The sequence below is a fragment of the Mustela nivalis genome (genome assembly GCF_964662115.1).
Source record: "Mustela nivalis genome assembly, chromosome: 12".
In the NCBI taxonomy this organism is placed as follows: Eukaryota; Metazoa; Chordata; class Mammalia; order Carnivora; family Mustelidae; genus Mustela; species Mustela nivalis.
In genome coordinates this window covers 53751426-53774179 of record NC_139031.1, presented here as the reverse complement: position 1 = coordinate 53774179, position 22754 = coordinate 53751426, and the positions used below count along the sequence as shown (strand labels likewise).

The following is a 22754-nucleotide window of genomic DNA, read 5'->3' as shown; positions in this document are numbered from 1 at the left end:
TTGTTAGATCTTCTTGTTGGACAGACCCTTTGAGTATGATATAGTGTCCTTCCTCATCTCTTATTATAGTCTTTGGCTTAAAATCTAATTGATCTGATATAAGGATTGCCACTCCTGCTTTCTTCTGATGTCCATTAGCATGGTAAATTCTTTTCCACCCCCTCACTTTAAATCTGGAGGTGTCTTCGGTCTTAAAATGAGTTTCTTGGAGGCAACATATAGATGGGTTTTGTTTTTTTATCCATTCTGATACCCTGTGTCTTTTGACAGGGGCATTTAGCCCATTAACATTCAGGGTAACTATTGAGAGATATGAATTTAGTGCCATTGTATTGCCTGTAAGGTGACTGTTACTGTATATGGTCTCTGTTCCTTTCTGATCTACCACTTGTAGGCTCTCTCTTTGCTTAGAGGACCCCTTTCAATATTTCCTGTAGAGCTGGTTTGGTATTTGCAAATTCTTTCAGTTTCTGTTTGTCCTGGAAGCTTTTAATCTCTCCTTCTATTTTCAATGTTAGCCTAGCTGGATATAGTATTCTTGGCTGCATGTTTTTCTCGTTTAGTGCTCTGAAAATATCATGCCAGCTCTTTCTGGCCTGCCAGGTCTCTGTGGATAAGTCAGCTGCCAATCTAATATTTTTACCATTGTATGTTACAGACTGCTTTTCCCGGGCTGCTTTCAGGATTTTCTCTTTGTCACTGAGACTTGTAAATTTTACTATTAGGTGACGGGGTGTGGGCCTATTCTTATGATTTTGAGGGGCGTTCTCTGAACCTCCTGAATTTTGATGCTCGTTCCCTTTGCCATATTGGGGAAATTCTCCCCAATAATTCTCTCCAGTATACCTTCTGCTCCCCTCTCTCTTTCTTCTTCTTCTGGAATCCCAATTATTCTAATGTTGTTGTGTCTTATGGTGTCACTTATCTCTCGAATTCTCTCCTTGTGGTCCAGTAGCTGTTTGTCCCTCTTTTGCTCAGCTTCTTTATTCTCTGTCATTTGGTCTTCTATATCACTAATTCTTTCTTCTGCCTCATTTATCCTAGCAGTTAGAGCCTCCATTTTTGATTGCACCTCATTAATAGCTTTTTTGATTTCAACTTGGTTAGATTTTAGTTCTTTTATTTTTCCAGAAAGGGCTTTTATATCTCTCGAGAGGGTTTCTCTAATATCTTCCATGCCTTTTTCGAGCCCGGCTAGAACCTTGAGAATTGTCATTCTGAACTCTAGATCTGACATATTACCGATGTCTGTATTGATTAGGTCCCTAGCCTTTGGTACTGCCTCTTGTTCTTTTTTTTGTGTGTTGAATTTTTACGTCTTGTCATTTTGTCCAGATAAGAGTAAATGAAGGGGCAAGTAAAATACTAAAAGGGTGGCAACAACCCCAGGAAAATATGCTTTAACCAAATTAGAAGAGATCCAAAATCGTGAGTGGGGAGAAAGGAGATAAAAAGAGGTTCAAAAAGGAAGAAAGAAAAAAAAAAAAAGAAAAGAAAAGAATTTTTTAAAAAAAGAAAACACCTAAGAAAATGTAAAAAAGAAAATATATATATATTAGATAAACTAGTAAAAAATCGTTAAAAAAAGAAAAAGGTAACAGTTAAAAAAAAAAATTTTACCCGAAGGCGAGAAGAAAAAAAAAACAACAAAAAATGAAAAAGAAAAAATTAAATTAACTGCAAGACTAAAAAAAATCACAGGAAAAAGCCATGAGTTCCGTGCTTGGCTTTCTCCTCCTCTGGAATTCTGCTGCTCTCCTTGGTATTGAAACCGCACTCCTTTGTAGGTGAACTTGGTCTCGGCTGGATTTCTTGTTGATCTTCTGGGGGAGGGGCCTGTTGTAGTGATTCTCAAGTGTCTTTGCCCCAGGCGGAATTACACCGCCCTTACCCGGGGCCGGGGTGAGTAATCTGCTCGGGTTTGCTTTCAGGAGCTTTTGTTCCGTGAGCGCTTTCCATAGAGTTCCGGAGGACGGGAATACAAATGGCGGCCTCCTGGTCTCCAGCCCGGAGGAGCCGAGAGCCCAGGGCCCCAGTCCTCAGTGCGCACTCAGAGAACAGCGCCCAGTTACTCCCGTCTGCCTGACCTCCAGCCGCGCTCCGAGCTCACCGAGCCTGCGACCGGTTCAAGGTAACACCGAGCTGCGAGCTTACTGTCGGCTCTGTCTCTGTAGCCGGCTTTCCCGTTCCAATACCCGCAAGCTCTGTGACACTCAGACACCCCCGATCCTTCTGTGACCCTGCGGGACCTGAGGCCACGCTGACCCCGCGTGGGCTTCGCCCCGGTTTAGCCTCTGGAGCGATGTCCCTCAGCGGAACAGACTTTTAAAAGTCCTGATTTTGTGCGCGGTTGCTCCACCGCTTGCTGGGAGCCGGCCCCTCCCCCCGGGGTCTATCTTCCCGTCGCTTTGGATTCACTTCTCTGCCGGTCCTACCTTTCAGAAAGTGGTTGTTTTTCTGTTTCCAGAATTGCTGTTCTTCTTCTCTTCGATCTGCTGATGGATTTTCAAGTGTTTGCAATCTTTAGATAAGCTATCTAGCTGATCTCCGGCTAGCTGAAGCAGTCTCAGCTTGCTACTTTGCCGCCATCTTGACTCCTCCCCCCAGAAATCAGTAGAGACTAGAAAGGGCTTGTTTTCTGTAGGATTTAATTCTTTTAAAATCTTTGTGTCCAAAGCTCTTCAGTGATTTAAAGAAGAGTATGCTTTATGGGACACCTGGGTTGTTCAGTTGGTTAAGCGTCTGACTCCTAATGTCGGCTCAGGTCATGATCTTACAGTGCTGAGATCAACACCCACATTGGGCTCTGGGCTGGGTGTGGAGCCTGCTCCCCCTCTTCCTCTCCCGTTGCCCATCTCCCTGCCATTTGTGCTCTCTCTCTTAGAAATAAAGAAATAAAAATACTTTTTTGTTTGTTTGTTCAGTGATTTATTATTACTTTTGCAGGCCATCCTTTTGTACATCCTTCTTCCTTCTAATTAGGTCTGGCTCTCCAAAACAAATGTATTTTTGAGAGTACATTGAAATTCTCTCCTGGTACAAATTTTATCTCTCATTCTCATAAGACATATATGTCAGTAATTAGAACAGGTCCCATTAATTTACTTCTCTAATTGATTCTTCAACTTTAAATGAAGGAAATTACAAACATGTTAGCAATATATTCTCAGCACATCCTCTTTGAATGGACATATAAACATCAAAAACAGGGAGAACCCTTGGCAGTTACATGTTTACTTTTATGGGAAACAACCTTGTTCTTGACCTTCTCGTTGCCTTTCACACATAAGTGCTTCAACTTTTCTGAAAACTTTTAAATTAGTCAACTTATGGACTGATTTACAGCTTTGAAAAATGACATGCAAATAATTAAACCCTTAGAGTAAGTAAAAGGTAAGCCTACTGTTTACTTAGATTGTTTACTTAGGAGTTAAGACTTGTTGCTTAGATGGACTGCCTGTGGTGTTCCCACTACACAATCTGCTTCTTTCTAGGTTTTTATTTTACCCATCTGCTTTTCTGATGGCTAATATTTCAATTTCTAGTTTGTTATTTTAACTGCCTGCTCCATGGTAATTGAATCTGCCTATTTCCAGCCTTTCCATCTGTGTCTTGGCTTTGGACTGTCCAGATTTCATTACTTGTATGTGGTTTAGCTCATACTGACTAAAAATTGCTGCATCTGCCCTCAGACTCTAACTAACTACATCTCTGTCTCCTCTAAACCTTCCTGAGCTTTTCTCAGTCCCTGACACCTATTTACTCATTCAGTTAGTCCTAAAGTTATTTTAAAAATAACTTAGATGGGAAAGAATACTTCCTGAAATAAATTCTAGGCTATTGTGCATTTACTTAAAACATTTTATACTGTGATATTTCAGTACAATATTTAAAATAGAGCACAAATAACATATAATGAGAAAAAAAATCTTCTAACTTATTTATTTTTTTAATCTCTGATAGTATTAAATTTGATACCTGCCAGTTTATGCATAATACAGATGTTCACTGTCCTCCTTTTTTCAGTCTCTGCAAAAGACATTGTTTTGCTTTTGATACCAGTGTCCAGATAACATGTATTATACACATTTAGAGAACATAAGTATTTTACACCTTTGTAATTTTATATGGTAATAAATTTCATATTCATACATAAAACTTGTAAAATGAAGTGTGGTCATTTGATTAGGTGTTTTTTCCAGACAATGCTGTTATGTACATAATGCTACATAATTTAATTGCTTTGCTTGAAATTCTTCCCTTTTTTTAAGATTTTATTTATTTATTTGAGAGAGCTAGCATAAGAGCATGAGCAGGGGGGAGAGGGAGAAGCAGGCTCCCCACTGGCAGGGAACCTGACGTGGGACTCCATCCTAGGTTCCTGAGATCTTGACCTGAGCCAAAGTCAGACAATTAACCAACAAGCCACCCAGGAGCCCCTTTGGTTGAAATTCTTATTCAATTGTCTACTTTTGATTGAAATGACAAATTTAATTGCCGCTATCTGTTCTAGTTATAGTATATGGTCATGGAGAATTAGAATTTAATGAAAGAAGAAAATTTACAATTAGAGTTAGAATAATATGACCAGATTTTAAAATAATCTACCTAAAAACCCAGACATTTAGGTACTAGTTACAAAATGTACATTGCTACTCTTAAAATTTTTGAAATTTCATGTATTTAACTGAATAAATATATGTATGTACCAAAAGGTACCAAGAATAGTAGAACCACCATTGAGTGAATGAAAATCTACTGTAGTAAGTAAGATGTAAGTAAAGTATAATGACAGAAGTTCCCCCCAGTCATCTCTTCTCAGGTGTGTTCATTACTATTATCTTATTATATGAATATTATTATTATATCCTATATTATATAGTATATATATTATATATAATATATTATATTCTTTATATATTATATAATATTATAATATCCTATAATGATTACTATTATTATAATGTCATATTATTATATTATGCTGTTATCACAGAAAGCTATGATCATCTGTCTTAAAAACTGTTTTTTTTTTTTTCTGGTTCTTAAAAACAAAACTAAACCAAAAACTCTTGCCCTAATTCCTTTTTCTCAACAGTTTTTCATACTGTGATTATATTTACATAATGAAAAGTACCTGATTTTTTTGGTCGGTTTGGTCCAAAAACTAGTCATGTTTCAAAAAGTTCAGGGAATTGAATTGTTGGACCTTGTGTCATCTGAAACCACTGATTGAAAAACTAAACAAATAGCTTTTAGATGGGTTATTATTGCCTTATCAAGCCTCTCTTGATGATCCCCCCAACCTCCCAAAAGAAACTACTTCATAGTGGATCCATTGTTACTATTTTTGTACCAGGCACAACCTAAATTATGTGTAATATAAGCACCATCAAATACCTTGTCTCTTTTCTACCAGGAGACTGGTTTTTCATGACTGAGTTTATTCCTATCTGTAGCTACATCTTTGCCAGGATGAAGGCTGTAGGCATTATGGGCCACAGATGCCAGGCTTCCTAAGAACTGTTTTCCAGTTCTGTCATCAAGCTTCTTCCTTCTGGATTCTTCAGGGAGCAGGGCTGGCAGCTGCACATATGCTTTGGGGTCCACCGTTCAGTTAAACTGCTAATGCTGGGCTCCTGTTTTTCTGGCTCCCTTGAGCTCACTCAAAGAAACAAAATGGTATTCCCATATGTCCCTTATTGTTTTCTTGGCAAATCTCCCTGCCTCCTTTAACCTCCCAGATTCTAGTATGTGAGAAACAAACTTTCTTTGTGAAATTTCCTTTCCTCAGAGGTTGTAGATTAATAGCATTGATTCTAAAGCAAACTGTCTTTTTAGAAAGTCCTTTTTAAAGTTGAAGTTAACTGGTTTTGAGGACTGTATTGGCATATTTCAAAATATTATGCATACCAGTGAATTGCTGTAAAAGGCAACCAGAAGACTGACCTTGATTTACTAATTTCAATGTCAAATTTTATAAGTGGTTTAGATATAATTAGGAGATACCTCTTAATTTAGTGTTCAAGTATTCTGCAATATAGTATTTTATCCTATTCTAATCCTTCCCTTCAGAAGGAATCACAAAACTAGATTTAATGTTTTATATGTAGAATTAACAATTGTTATACTGTGCTTTTCAAAGACTTGTAAAATTGAATACAAGTAGATGAAGTCTAGCATTTGTCAGTAGTAGGTCTTTGAGATTACATAATTTGATCCTCTCTTTCTCATAAAGGTAGGGATAATAGGATAAACCCAACTATTTACAGTGTTTAGAAGACTTAATGCCTTTCTTTTTATTTCTAAATAAAATTTTATTCTAAAAAATTAAAGCCTGGGAGGGGAATTTACTATTCACATTATTGTTGCCAAGCTGTAAATCATGTGGGACTATTTTTCATTACAGATGTTAGTTAGCTGAAGAGGAAGACCTCAGAATACACAAAAGGTTCACAGTTACTATTCATTAGGAGCTTTTAGTGGGAGCTGGTATAAGTCATGTTGAACAAATGATAAACTATATCATATCCAACTTGTTCAACTTGAGATTGCAGGTATTTAACATCTTCTTAGCACTCCTATGCCTGAGCCATTCCTGAAAAGGGACATCTGAGCCAATTGCTTCACAAGTTCCTACAAGGTAAACAGAAGTGGGGAAAGCAAGGCAGGTGGAATGACTGTTTTTCTTTCTCTGCTCCTGAGTTGGTTTCTGATAATCTAAATCCCTAAATCCAGTATCAGGGAGTAAGTGGTAGGAGGGAAGGAATATTCATTCAACTTTTATGTATGATCTTCCCCTCCAAATTTTAACATCCAGTGATATCAACAAAGATAATGTGAAAACTTTCCATTGAACAATTTTCAGCTTCTTTAGCTGAAAGAATGGACCCTCATACCACTATATTGATTGTAACCAGCACCATTTTGGATGAGGGGGGGCAGAGCCGCAAATTCATACAAACCATCGTAGGTATTTCACAAGGTGCTAGAGAATTTTGATGGACATTTTTGCCTTACTCCACTTTACTTACACCAGAGGGAAGGAAATACTTATAAAGTACTTAATGTGACAAGGTGTATAGTAGTATTTATATTTTAAATCCTGTTACAACAAATATTACCCCATTTCACCAGAAAAAAAGCAAAGGAAAGGAAAGGAAAAATGAGAAGAAAGAAAGAAAATAAGAAAGGAAGGAAGAGAGACAAAGGAAGGAAGAAAGCCCATACAACAACTAAAACAGGATCTAACAGACAGCATAATTGTAATTTTTAAGAAACAAAAACTTACTGTAATAGAAAAACTTTAGGACCTTCTATCCAATGAAGTCTTACAAAAGCATTATATCTTTGCCATGTTTCTGACTTCTTCCCCCTATGCAACTTAATATAAAGAATCCCAAATTTATTACTATAAATAATTTTAAAGTGTGTCAAACCAGCTAATGCATGCTTTATTTTTTATTACTCTTGATCATCATATAAAAGACTTGTACACTTGGCAAGCACATTTCTTGAGATGTTAAAAAGGGCACTTAAAAGCATACGGATTTGTTGGGAGATTATGTTGTGCTAGCCTAGCATAGACAAGTAAATTTCAGATTCTAGTTGCTTTCAGCACTTCTTTTTACTAGCGCTAAATAGTTTATTCACCAACATACTTGATAATTATAGTTATTACTGAATATCAAAGTAGATTAAAATATTTCTAACTATTTAAAAATGTTTGTATAAATGAATGTTTCTTAAAGTCATTTTCAAAATTGATAATGCATCAGTATGGGTGCATTATGGATCTGGGGTAGCTGGGATTTTGGCTTCTCATGAAATATTTTGGGCACGTAAACCACTGCATATAAATTTCTAATTCTGCAACTATATTAGAAGCAGTAATTCAACCATCACATCTTTATTTGGAAATACATGCTGTAGAGTTTTTCCATGCTGTGTTTGGTTTTGATACATACTATTTCAATGAGGACTGATGCATAAATACACTTAGAAACACTTTAGTGTTAATATTTAGACATTGGGAGGTAATTACTGAGTACTAAACTAGCAGTGCACTAAAAGAGAAATTTTAAAAACAGAATTCAGTCAGCTGGTTTGACATGCTCAATTAGTCTTTGGATAGTATGCAGTTACATTATATGTAAAACATTTTTCTAAGCAGGACAGATTTCTTTGATTTTGTTCTTATAGTGTCCCAGAATAGAGTTAAAGATTAAGTAAAGATCTAATACCTGATTAAACTACTTTTAACAAAGAAACACAATCTCTTGTCAGTTTATTAATATCACAGAGAACTTTAGTACTACATACTGCAGTTATGTTTTTATAAAGAATAAATCAGAATTATTAAGTTGCTAACAGGACTACTGGCTATTATGTAGTTTAAGTCCAGATCATTGCTTAATATTTTTGAATGGGTATGAATCTTTGCTTTTCTCTTTTGGATTCTGTATATATATTGGCTAATTCTATTATACAACGTGTTCTTGACTTTTATGTTACTCCTGTCAGTGGTGATTAGGCCTTTATTTTCCATGATTTCTGGAACCAAAATTACTTTACAGAGGTTGGAATTAGTAGTAGTTCTTTACTATCCATTGAATACATACTTGGGGATGTTAGCAAAATGAAAATACACATTTCTCCTATCCATGAGACCATCCTCATGAATGCAACTAATAAAATCATCAGATTGTTTTACACTCCAGATTTTCGGTTTCATATGTGCCATGGTTATCTGAGCTTATGTAGAAGAATTTGAACTTCGTAGCTTATGTAGAAGAATTTTACTTTAGGTGAGGTTAAAAAAAAAAAAAAAAACTTTAAAGTGGTTCTAGTGATTTGCTTACTCCCAGCCCTTTACTTGCCTGGTGAGGGTTTTACTATGCATATAAAGATTACATGAAGTTTGACATTTTGGTAAATTTAACCAGAAAAAGAAAATTTCACGAGTTACAAAAATAGAGTATAGTCTAGAATGATTGGATTCCTTTCCCTCTCATTCAAATCCATTTTTACATATAGACAATGTCCTAGATTCCCTTTCCATGGCTGTGTATGGGAAGCAAATAGTCTCCTGCATTTCCCCATATGATGACATCAGAGAACACATCCTCCTCTTGAACCAAGAGGAAACATCCATAATACTGATCTAGATAACAACAACCACAACAAAAATATGGTTATGAGAACACCCTGGAAACATTGTTACTGTTAGTGATGCTAAAATACTGCCAAAGCTCTATGATTAGTAATGTTCATGACTGAAGAGAATTTAAAACTTGAAAGAAAAGAGATTTAAAAAATCAGATTATTAAGGCTAAAATTACATTGCCCTTAAATTGATATAAAAATCACAGAAAAGTACTTTAACTTTCATTTGCTTAGATTAAGTACTTTTCATAACTGAATAAAATGTAAAGCAGGGAGTTTTTTTATGAAGTAAAGTAGAAAGAAATTCAAAATTATATAGATAGGTATGTTTTACTACCACATTCTGAGATGCTCAAAAAATTAGATGAAGTGAAAACATCATACAAACCTCAAGGTTTGAGAAAATAGTTTTTTTCATAAAATGAAAATTATTATTATTAGCATTAAATGAGAAAATAATAAACTGAGCCTCTGAGTCCTTTATTGTATATAGGTTTTCTTATAGTTGTATAAGCTGGTAGATTATTGAGTGTTTTGGAATATACAGTAAATTGATGATTAAAAAGGCTCATTGAAAAATATTCATTGAAGACATATATATTCTTGAGTCAAGGGAAACACTGGTTCAAGTGGTATCCCATAAAATAAACCATTATGTCAGACAATGGTACAGAAAAATACAAAACAAATTCCATTCAGAATCCACTGTGAAAGTCAGACATTTCTGTAAGAATTATCATTTCATTTGAAACATTTTCCCACTATAGTTAATCAAATCAAAATCTCCATTAATTGTAAGGAACAGAGTATTTTATGTGTTTCTAATAGGTGAACTCCCACAAAAACTGGGATGCAGAAGTTGGGACCTTTGAAATAATGGAGAACTTAACAGCCAAGAGCAAATCAATGGAATCACCAGAGGGATAAGAGCCAGAGTAGTATCTATTCACAAATGTATTTTATCATTCTTTACGCCAGGCACTATGTAAGTCTAGGTGATAAAATGGTGAGCCAAGTCATAGAGGGGTGACCCCACTATGGGGAGTATAGATGTGACATTAATTATATAAGTCACAATAATTGAAAATAATGAAAACAAATAATCACACTAAGAGGTACGTCATCATAAACTAAGAGGAGTTCTCAGAAACAAGTGTTGGCAGATCGCTAAGTACGTATTATAGAGGATCTTGATGTTGACCTGCAGGGGCTCAGGGATGGTTTCTCTGTGGAGATAATGGAGCTGAAATATGCAGATGAGGAGGTGTTATCCAGGTAAAGGAAGAGGGTATAGAAATGGAAGGAATTCCATTATGAAGTAGGAGCCTGTGCAAAGGCCTGTGGCTAGGAAAACAGGCATGCTAGAGGAACCAAAAGGCCACTGTGACTGGAGTGGAGAAAGGAAAGTGGATGGTGGTGCAAGATGAAGCTGAAGAGGTAAGCAAAGCCGGGTTGTACAGTGTGGCTAGTCTTCAATGCTTTTTTTCAAGGCCTTGACCATCTAGGATGGAATCCCAGCCCTCTCACTTGCTGGTATGAATCTTGAGCAAGTTCTTTAATCTTTTTTGTGCTTTGATTTTGTCATTCGTGAAATGAGGATAATAATGTTATCTGCCCTCAGATGATGTTAGGATTAAATAAGTAATAAAATATTAGAGTTTATTATTTATCACATTTGGATTTGAATTATTTTATGTACTATATAGTACATGATAGCAATATAGTATAATGCTATTATTTGTCACTTTGCCTTGTTTATTTTGTTTTTATTAAGATGAAAGGCTTTTATGTATGTTTTTTATTGTCAAGGCAACAATTCAATATAGGAAACAAATGATTACAGGGGAAAAGGGAAAAGTATAGGTGAGGTGTTTTTGAATAGGTAAGAGACAGTGGGATTAAGTACACAGGGAATTAATTGCTCTTAGGATCAGGGACTGGTAGAAGTAGATGGTTAGATCTGATTATGGAAAGATGAGGAAATTTTATTCTAATTGTTTCTATTTTTTAATTGAAATAAGAAGCTAGGTCATCAGCAAAGGGGAAAAATGAGCAGGGGTTAATGGAGATTTGAAGAAAGAGAAGAAAGTAGAAATAACTCTACTAAAATAGAGAGTTAATTGGCTAAGGAATGTGGTACGATTGCTGGGCATCTTGAAGAGCCTATCTGAGGTTTGTAATCATGACTTCAGAGGAAGACCAGTTATGTCATTTTTATATAGGCTTAGTTGCAGGAAGAGAGCAGATGTGAGTTATATTTAATTAGTTTTGTAATTTTATCAGAGGAATGTGTTGAAGGAAGAAAGGAACAAAGTGACCAGAAGTATTTATGGGCTGGATATATGTGCCCCCCAAATTTATAATGTTGAAGCTCTAACTCCTAATGTGACTGTATTTGAAGACCTTTAGTCTGGGAGGAGGTGATAAAGGTGACAAGAAGTCATAGGGGTATGACCCTAATCTGATAGGACTAATGCTCTTATAAAAGGGGACAAGATATAAGAATTCTCTAATTCCCTAGCCTTGTGTGTGTACACTCAGAAGAAAGGCCATATAAAGACCCTAGGAAAAAGACAAATATTTGCAGACTGAGAAGAGTGCTTTTAACACAAACCCAACTCTGCCAGACCTTAATCTCAACTTCGGACCTTAATCTCAGCCTCCAGAACTAGAAAAGTAAATTTCTGTTGTTGAAGTCACCCAGCCTGTGGTACTTTGTTATAGTAGCCTGAGTGCACTAATATACCAGGGGAGTATACTGGGGGGAGAAAAGTACAAGATATCTAAAAGTATATACAAGGAAGTGAATACAGTGATGGACCCTAAAGTCTAACCAGATAAAGAGGGAAGGAATATGGTGATAGGAATGAGTGATGGATAGCAAAAGTTCAGTAAGATCAATGAATTGGAAATCTTGGTTGTAGTTGGGGTGTTAACTGGAAATTAGGATAGTAAGAGAATAGGATGTTTGACATTATGGAATAGATGTCTTATTGAAAATGGCAAGGCCTAGGAATATGACTGTAAGTGGAAGACAGTCATTTAAGACGAGGAATCAGAACTGAAATATTAAGATATTGAACGGAGTGTCTGTATGTATGGCATTGAAATCACTAAGAATAATTACTGGAGGAATGATAGAAAAGCAGAACTTCAAAAGGCAAAATACTCAAGGAGTGGATGTAGACCTAAGTAGATAGATTTGAGTGATATTTAGAATCAAATCAACAGGAATTAGTCATGAAAAAATAACTAACTAAATAAAATAAAGTGAAATGGAGGAAGGTTAGGGAGAGGGAGCCATTAAGGATAACTCATGGGTCTCTGACGTGAGCCACTGGATGAATCATTGGTAAGTTAGAGAAGGCTGGGAGAAGATCGGAAGTTTGGTTTTGGATATATTAAATTTGAAGTGAACTTCCAAGTGAATATTTAAGTGAAGATAGTGAGTAGGTGGGCTAATAATTTTGGTCCAGTGCTCAGTGGAGGGCTTATCTTAGAAATATAAATCTGTGAAGTATCTGATGATGGGTGGTAACTGAATCCACAAGAGTGATGGCATTGCCTTGGAAGCAAGTGTGGAAAGAAGAGAAAGAGAAGTCTAAGACTGGGCCATGAATAATTTTAATAATTGATGAGCAAGCTGAGGAGTAGGAGCATTCAAGGGAGACTGATTAGGAAGTGGAAAGAGATAAATAAACCAGTGGAGCATGAAATCACAGAAACCAAGAGAAGAGAGTGTATTTATTTATTTATTTATTTATTTATTTACTTTAGAGTGTTTTTAAAATGAAGATGTAGCCCATAGTGTTTAAAGTTGACCAGGGGTCCCATAGTCTGAGAGCATAATAATGTATTTGAAATTAGTGACATGGAGTCCATTGGTGACCTTTTAAAAACTTCTTAATGAACTAAGAAAGTGGAAGATAAATCAGAGATAGGTTATTGAGTCAGAGGTGAGGCCAAAGGAGACAGCAAGGTAGACCACCATTTCAAGAATTTTGCTTGCTAAAGGGGAAGAAACATGTAGAAATGAGGGATCAGTGGGATTAAGGATAGAGGCACATAGTATATTATACATATGTATATATTTGTATTGTTTTGATATATATATATATATATATAAATTTTTATTTTCAAGATGATGAAAATGAGCTTATTTAAATCTGAATGAAATATATATATAATTTGGAATTTTAATATGAATTTAGTATGTCAGTGAGAAAAACGTAACATAAATGATGTGGAAAAGTAGGAGGGGATGGGATCCTAACTGCAGGTGGTAAAATTGATCTTAGGAGGACTAACATTTCCTCTAGTGTAACAGGACTGCTTGAGGACTCAGTCTCAGTCATCTTACTGTGTTTATCTTTTCTCTCTGAGTGTGATCTAATCCTTTCTTACAAGAAAGTATTGTGGAGGGTCGGTGCATTGGGTTTTACGTTTCAAAGCATCAGTGAGACCCAAGGAGTACACCAGTTCCGTCTTTTCTGAATGCAGGCTTGCATGGTGTAAGAGAGGAAGCAGCTACCACTTGAGCAGATTGTGGAAGAAGCAGCCCTCTTCAAGGCTTTGGCTGTGGAAAGGGGGGTGCACTCAGAAAAGACAGGGAAAATGTAGGGGTGTTTGCCATTAATGAGAACACAGTGGAAGCTTTGGGTGGATCAGAATCATAATGACCCGGAAAAGATTTGTTATTGCAAGAAGATAATTTTCAGCCCCAGATGAAGCAGTTTTAGAAGCAGTTTAGCAGAATGGTGGAGGTTACTTTGGAAAATTATAAAGTGAAAGGCACACTCCTTTCTCAAGGAATTTGGCTATAAGAGAGAGGAGAAAAATAGAAATCAAATACTATTTGACTTTTTTTCCCTCTATAAACTAGCTAATTATTTATGTGATTTTACTTCCATGTTGTTTCTTTTTATTTATTTATTTATTTGACAGAGAGAAATCACAAGTAGATTGAGAGGCAGGCAGAGAGAGAGGAGGAAGCAGGCTCCCTGCTGAGCAGAGAGCCCGATGCAGGACTCCATCCCAGGACCCTGAGATCATGACCCGAGCCAAAGGCAGCGGCTTAACCCACTGAGCCACCCAGGCGCCCCTCCATGTTGTTTCTTAACATGATTTCTATTCAGGTTGATGTTTTTAAATAAATTCTTTATTTTTTAAAGTTATTGTTAAATTCCAGTTGATATACAGTATAAAATTCATAAATAATACTTTCTAAAATCCTTTCGTCCAAGCCATGTCATACTTTTCCCTCCTGCCCAGAATATCCTTTAAAATTTTTCTCTATCTTTATGATCACAGCTCTTCCTATAAGACAAATTCAAATTCAAATGTACGTTTCAACTTTCTCTTTGTTTTACATTTTCATTGTGAAATAATTAGTGTTTATTGTAAAACCATTTTCAAAAAATATGAAATTATAAATTTAAAATAACCATGCAATACCATCACTCAGTGATATCATAATGTGTCTGTTATTTTTAACACTAATACTTCCAAAGTTGATATCTTTCTCTTCTACTCAGTATTTATAATAGCAAAATTTTAGTGGCTGACTAATATTCCATGGTATAGATTTACCATAATTCACTTACACATTCTCCTAGTATTAGCTAACTTACGTAATTTCCAATTTTCCTATTGTAAATAAAACATCTTTTATATAAATGCTTTCCTACAAGCATAGTAACACCTTTAGGGCAAAAATTCTTTAAGTATATTAGTAATTGAAAGGGTAAATGTTTTTTTAAAGGCTCTAAACATATATAGAGATGGATTATTTTCCAGGAATGCTTTAATAAATTATCTTCTCCTGGGCAGCATTTGTGAGTTATCAAGTACCGTTGCATTGCTAGCATAGAGTATTGAAAAAAGAAATCCAATTTCCTGGGTGAAGAAGTGTTTTTCCATTAGGATTTTCATCAACTTTTATTTAATTATTAATTTCGTTGAATATTTTTTCTTATAGTTATTGATCACTGGAAATTTTTCTTCTTTGTATTGTCTCTCCATGCCCTTTCGCTGTAAAACATAGTAGTTTTTTAAAAAAGTGTATTTGTTTTAATTGAATTGTAAAAGATCATTAGTATTATGAATCCAATTACAGAAATTCATTACATGCTAATTATATTGCTTGTATTATATTTATTTCATCCTGTTACCTTCCTAGTAAGATATATTGCACCTATCATAATCTTTACTTAATAATCTATCCTCAGAATTCCTTTAGCACACTAAAGTGTCACTCTTCAATCTTAAAATTTCAGTCTGTTTGGTCTTGTGTGGTTCATTAAATAGTTTCTCTCATATTAGTCGTTTATTGCCAGAAAGATAGTATTTTAAGAACTGTTATAGGAAATATGTTTTTCACGATTCCCACATTTAAAAATGGTATTGTGTTATTTGACTTCTAGTTTGCTTCTGAGATTATCATTATGTATATGCTCATCAAAATGTGTAACAAATTAATCATTGTATGTTGGTTACCATACATCCTAGAAAAATTTATGTATATTTAAAGTCCTAGGGAATAGATTATTTTTCTTGATATTATCTTTGTGCTTATAGTAAGATGTAGGAAAAAAATACCTCTGGGGTATATTAAAATCATTTCAAAAGTTTTAGGTTTCTATATTAAAGAAATATCTTTGTGTATGTTACTTGAATCTTGATCTTAGGAGGACTTGATCTTAGGAGTTAAGTGAAAGGTGGTGTGAACCATCTGATGAATGATTTTTTTTCATGTCTAGCAACCCAACTTTTCTGAGCATGCTGGCTTTATAAGGATTTATAGTTCCTTGCCTTCATGCTGGAGTTACTTCAGCTTTCCGTGATGCATTCCAACTAATCTGGAGGTTAAGGCATTCCTTGATCATGGATAGATCTGATTGCTACTCAGCCCTGGAATTCTTTATAAAATTCCAGAACATGGGCTAAAAATTGACTTAGGGAATCCAATAAAGTTGCAAGTCTTGGCAGTCATCCAAGCTAAATTTATAGACTGGAAGAAATATGGGCCTTCCATTGTTCTCTTTTTCACCTTTCTGGGTTTCTTTTGTGTGTATGTGAGTGTGTGAGTATAAATTTATCATTTTGCTGACAATGGAGTGGAAATAACCATTAAGAGAATCCAGCTAAAGAATTTTCACTTTGGATCTTCCCTGGTCTTTCCAAATTTTAACCCAAACCTGCACCAAAGTGAATTTCTTCTTCCTCTGTAGGATGTTGTTTTCATAAAATAAGAAGTTGTTCTTGAAAATGAATCATGCTAGTATAACAGCTGATATATATATATTTGCCAGCTAGGTACAACTCCTGAATCCCTGTTCTTCCCCTTGCTCTGTAGGAGCCTTCTTTTTGAGACACGATCTGATAAAATGTTATCATATATATTGTTTCTGTTCATTCTCAGAAAAGGCAGTGGGGTCAAGAAAAGAAGCTCTGAAGGCCTCTTAGAGACTTGAATCTTTTTGTGCACACCTGATGCTCTGTAGTACATGGAGATCCAGGCAATCCTCCCATATCTGAGCATTGAAAACCTGTCTTATTTTTACAGAATGGGTTTGCTGTTGTAAGGCCCCCAGGCCATCATGCTGAAGAATCCACAGCCATGTAAGTACCAGGGACTGTTGCCCATCTCTAAGCACCATGGTTCCTGGCGGTCACCTGCCCCGTGCATGTCTCTGAAGCCTCTAATTGTTAGCAGATGGACTGAAAAATCTTGCAAGGTACTCCCAGAAGCAGATTTATGGCTTCAGAGATCATATAGCATTTTAAAAAATGCTCTGAACATTATTTATAATGGTTTTCCTGGCTGATTTGCTTTCTTATTTCTCTGTTCTTCTCTATTCCACAGGGGTTTCTGCTTTTTTAATTCAGTTGCAATTACCGCCAAATACTTGAGAGACCAACTAAATATAAGCAAGATATTGATTGTAGATCTGGTATGTATTCCTGGACAGAGCTGCATTTTCAGTGACTCTAGATAAAAGGGAGTGTATTTGTATTTCTCTGTTAGGTTGTCCTGCTTTTAGCGCTTGCAAACAACTGACGGGTGTGTTTCCTTTGAATGTGGAAACTCATTAAATTCAAGATTGCAGTTCTGAAACCATAAACATTCACGTTTCACTTTCATGGTGTTAACTGCAATTTAATGAGAAGAAGGCGCAGATCAGGGCAACTTTTATGATCCTTAAATGAATTGATACTTCCACAGTTAAAATAACCCAACAGAACCTGAATTTACTTTTCCCTACAGAATATAGACTTTAAATAGTCAGATGTGCTGGAAAGAATGCTGTTGCTTTGGTAACCAATTGGCCATTTCCCTTGGTTAGCAATCATGTTGCTTGTTGTGCAACAGTGGTATTATTAAAACAAGTCAGCATGTCATTCTTTCTGAAAAGATCTGAGATCATGTATGCCAGTTTGGGATGACTCCCTGCAGGAACCCTGAGTGATTAAAAGTCAGAGGCATTAGATTAGTCTTGCATTTTAACATGATGCGTTCTTACACAATAGAGTTATAATTTGCTTAACAAATGGCTTGTTTAAATGCAGATGACACTTGGCATGTTGTCTATAGTATATCCATGAATAATGAGCTGGAGATCTGCCCCATACAGAAAGGCCAACCCAGGAAAGGGCGAAAGAGAGCTGACTGGTGATTTATGAGCCCCGTTTTCGGTTTGCCTCTAGTTCACGAGGAGGTGTAATAGGTTGTCTGACAAAGCATAGACAGGAAATGAACCCTGGCATCCAAAGAGAACCTGCTACATCTGCACTTAATTAATTTTTGCAGGTGATAAAAGATTTAAAGGCAAAATATGTTAAAAGTTTTTTTGAAGTGCAAGGCTTAATAGTCTAAATCTTGTTCATATCTGCACTCATAATTAAATCTTATTGGGAAGTCGTGGCCTCACCATCCAGCCCTCTGATTCAGTTAAGCAAGTAAACTAAAGGGTTTTAGAAAGTACGAACAAAGCCATGTGAAGAAATACTTAGTTGAGTTGAAAAGAAGATAAAAAGAATGAAAGACTGATAACCATTTCTAATGGTTGGTAGGAGTGGATGTTTTCCACATACTGTAGTGTCGCTACCCACAAGTACTTTGGTGCTAAGAACTTTCCATGTATTTTCCAAATATGGTAGAGTTTCACTAAAGGTCATAGTTCACCATTAAAAAAAATGTGTTGAAGGCCTAGATATACTACAAAAGCGAGGTCTTTAAAGGTCTTAAAATTTTATAAAAATGAGAACATCAGTACCTCTATTCCTATGTACATACAAAATGACATTTTCATTAATTGGTATTTATAGATTTGTATGATTCTAACATAGTAAATTTTAAAAATAATTTAATACAGTTCTAGTACTATAACTTCTGCTAGAAACATAAGCCAAGAACTTAGAGAAAGGATAGCAGATGAAGACCAAGGATTGTGGAGAAATTTTTCTAAGCTTTCTAAATTTGTCAGAATTATGCAGGAAGGAGATTGGTAAACTGTCCTATCCTTAGAAATCTTTTAGTATTACTTCCTAAGAAATCTACTCTGCTGTCATTTTATGGTTCTATGGAGATAGTAATTGTTAAGAGTCTCTGTGAAAGCACATTTGTGATAACCAAACTCTAAAGTAATGAATTATACAACAGTCTTAGGAGCTAAAATGGCTTGCTTGTGATAGATTTGTCTGTAAAGTTTTTTTTTTATATATTTATTATATATCTATGTTAAATATGTAATGTTTATATTCTTATATATTAATACAAGACTGCTCTAGATAATTCAATATGATTATAAAATAAGTTGGTTGGAAGCTCCAAGGAGTGTCCTGTAAGCTTACCGGCCTTTGATTGTAAATTTGCTCTGTTATCCAATCATTAAGGATACTGATTTCCCAGCAGGCTGTAGTAGAGGAGAAGTTTTTGTTTCAAATCCTCTAAATAAAAGTTCTGTCCAAAGGGTTGCCTCTGAGATCACCACCAGCCCGCATATTCTTACTTTCAGGTCTTCCAAATTCTGCAGCTGCAGGGATACTTTGAGGAAATTCCCTTGTTTCTTCCAGCTGCTGAGAAGGAAGTTTTAAAATGCCACGTGGCGCAGAAACATCCGTTCTCCCTGGCTGACAGGTCTATTCTGCAAGTTAGCAAAGGAGAAGTAAAGGTTCTTCAATGGCAAAAGAATTTAATTCCTGCATACCCAAAGTCACTTACTTTAGCTCATCAGTGTGAATTGGCTCCACAGATTCTTGGGCCAAGAGAGGGCAAAGCTACTCCATTGTCCAGCGACTAGTTTCAGCATTTTTACATGCCTAGTAAATAGAGTGCCAGAGCTCTAATTCACCGCTTATTTGGGGCGACAGCCAAATTCAGGGGCACTGAATATTTTGGGCAGGAATGATTCTAGTTGATGTGTGGAGCTTATTCATTCCAGTTCTCTTTCTGGGGAGAGTCTAGAGACATTCAGATTGGTGAGGAAAGGGAGCAGGTGCACTTGATTTTCAATTCACAAAAGATTCTTCATTGTGTTTGGGGCATGAACCATCCCCGAAAGTAGGATTTGCATGTATGATTCAGGTAGCCTTTATGCAATGTGACTTTCAGTTGAAAATAATACCTTTTAGATTTAATTTATTAAAAAGTCACATCATGTGACCTAGATTTGGGGTAAATTCATTGTTAGTTAAGCACAAAATTTAATAATTGTCAAAAGTGCCTATACTAAATAATTATAAGTGACGAAGTAGCTGGTCAAATAGATGATTTATTTAAAGCTCTTTTAACATTATAATGAGAATATATTGGCTCTAAATCCTTATAGAAAATAAATTTTCACAGTATATTTTTAACCAATAAAAATATTGAAATGATTTTTCAGCATTTCCCAGTATATTTTAGAAATAAGGTCAGTTTCAGTCCTTTAGTATTTCAGTTCATCTCATTACCGTAGTAATTCCTCACAGTCACCAACAATTTTCTTACATTAGTTTAGTATATATTTGTTGTTATGGAGAGAAAATTCTGAGATCATACCTGAGTAGTAAGTACTTTTTATAAATATTTTGCAGCAGAGAAAGCTGAAAAAGTATTCTCAAGTTTACACTATAAATTGTTGCCCAAAACTGAAGGCATATTTAGGTTTACCTTTATTCCTAAATACTTTGTGAATATGAACATGAAACCAAAGATTATCCAAGTATTTTCAGAATGGATTTATGTATTTTAATGAATAATGTCTGTTGAACCTTTACTAGAATATAGGCAAGATTATATTTCTTATTCAGAAGTATATGTAATGAGTACCCAACATGTTTTTCAAAAATAAATGATTTTATATCTAAGACAATTCATCATCTTTTATTTGACCTTTTTAAATAAACCATCACAGCATCACTACAGAAATATAAGTAATCAAGGCATTATTTTTCTGGTTTTCAAAGTGTAGACCCATTAAGGGCCAGAGCAAATTTTTCTTTCAATGCTGACTAAAAATTCTATCATGTAGTAAAAATGCAGACATTTCTTCCTTGTTGTTTTTCATAGTATCTTGTTTGTCCACCCTCTCGGTATCTAGCAGCAAACTCAAAGACGTGAGTTTGTTTCATTTTTGTTCAGGTAAAGGAAAATAGTTTTGCTATTCTGCCTTCTTTTTATTTTTTATTTTTTTGATCATTCAGAAATCCAGGCATTAGTATATTTTCAGTAAGTTATTTTTTTTCCCCTGATGTGTATGCCTTGAGCCATAACAAATTTCTGGTTGCATACCTTCCCCAATATTTTATGATTCCTTAACTGATTTTGGATATGTGTATAATGTAAGAAGAGGGGATGATTAGTGTATGTCTACACTGGATAATAAGTTCAATGCAGGCTTTCAGAATCCAATGAAGGGAGGCTTTAGTGGTATTTAGTGAGGGAGTTTTGGACTAAAGATTGAAGTGAAGACAAGTTATATAAACCTCAGTAAGGAGCAGTGATGACCACCACCTTACTTCACAGATTTGCTAACAAGATCAAAGAGGTAATGAATATTAAGTATAAATTAATATATGATGGCTATAAGTTTGAGTGTAAGAAATAGATTCAATTTCTATTTTATTTTATTTCTATTTTATTTTGTTCAGGAGATACTAGGAAACATATTATTTGAGCTTCTTAACACTTGAGGTCCTCCAGTGAAGACATTTTCAAAAATGCTATTATTAGTTTTATTTTTTATATCTCTTTCAGCAATTCCAGTATATGTCTATATCATAAAACAACAGAACCAGCAAATAACTGTAAAGAGTTAAATCATTATTATATACAAATGTCCTAAAAGTTTTTTCATTCATTTTAATGTTATAGGAATTTTTTTTTTTTTTTTTAAGGGATGGTGTGGTATGGAGGTGGGGGGACAAAAAAGAAGAGAAAGGAGGCTAAGGAGGAGAGCCATGATAGAATATCAAAATTAGGTAGATTGGACAAGTTTGCATGAAGCTCTGTGCCATCTTTTTGCGTGGCCCAAGTGATTTAATAGCTGATGAGCTCATGCTCCTGTGTCTTCAACTCTTGCCATCACGATTTTACCAAAATAAAGTATGAAGTCTTTTTTGCATCTGGCGTCTCTTTTGAAGTAATTCTAACTGCTGAGGGATTGCTAACTGAACTGAATGCTCCAAGAAGGCCAATTTACTCAGCTGGTTGCAAAGCCTTTGACCTTAATGGTGGGACTTGGCAAATCAATGCATACATGTATGTTTAGTGTTCTGTCAAGAATTGTGAAAATGCTCTGTAAGCCATAGATCCTTCTGCAGAATACTAGTTTGTAGTTTAAACATTAGTCTTTCTTCAGAGGCCAATGAGGCTAGTTAATTAAGCCTGAGGGGTTATGAACTGTTGGCAGTTAATAAGTCATAAAATTCCTCCATAAAACAGGATGCGAGATTCCATCACTGAAGCAAAGAGTACAAAGGGCCGGTGTATAAATATCTAATTGTACCAAAGGACTGGGCTTTCTCAATGACTGCTCATCTGGAGTCTCCAGGGCATGTTCGCTGTGGTTTCCTGATTTTTAGAAGCCAGTTTAAAAAATGAGTGCATTAAAGGGTAATTTGCCTGAAAGTTCAGGAAGTAAAGGGGGTGGTGTGGAAGCAAGCTGAACGGGAGAAAGAAGGAGGGACATAGTGAGAAGACAGAAAATGAGAAGGAGGGTGGGGTAGAATGGGAACTAGAAATCAGAAAAGTTGTCTCCACGCAGTTAACATGACTGTATTTGTCATCTGTTTTCTTTTCCTTGTAGGATGTTCACCATGGAAATGGTACACAGCAGGCCTTTTATGCTGACCCCAGCATCCTGTATATTTCACTCCATCGCTATGATGAAGGGAACTTTTTCCCTGGCAGTGGAGCCCCAAATGAGGTTCGGTTTATTTCTTTAGAGCCCCACTTTTATTTTTATCTTTCAGGTAATTGCATTGCATGATTACCCCTAATTTTCTTGTCCTTTGCTGGTGTTTTAAATTACACGAGATTACTGAATTGTCCCATGGGACCAAGAACCAGTGCAGAACAAGTGCATAACCCAGAGCACTGGTTGTCA

The 22754-nt window shown here is 35.6% G+C and overlaps 1 protein-coding gene across 1 annotated transcript in view; it reads left to right on the top strand.

The window, feature by feature from the left end:
• Window positions 1–22754, top strand: part of HDAC9 (histone deacetylase 9) — a 662132-nt gene that overhangs the window by 494215 nt on the left and 145163 nt on the right. Inside the window, exons 18-20 of the mRNA XM_082692420.1 lie at window positions 16730–16785; window positions 17030–17117; window positions 22455–22574. Coding sequence (XP_082548546.1) covers window positions 16730–16785; window positions 17030–17117; window positions 22455–22574 — 264 coding nt within the window. The remainder of the gene's footprint in view (window positions 1–16729; window positions 16786–17029; window positions 17118–22454; window positions 22575–22754) is intronic.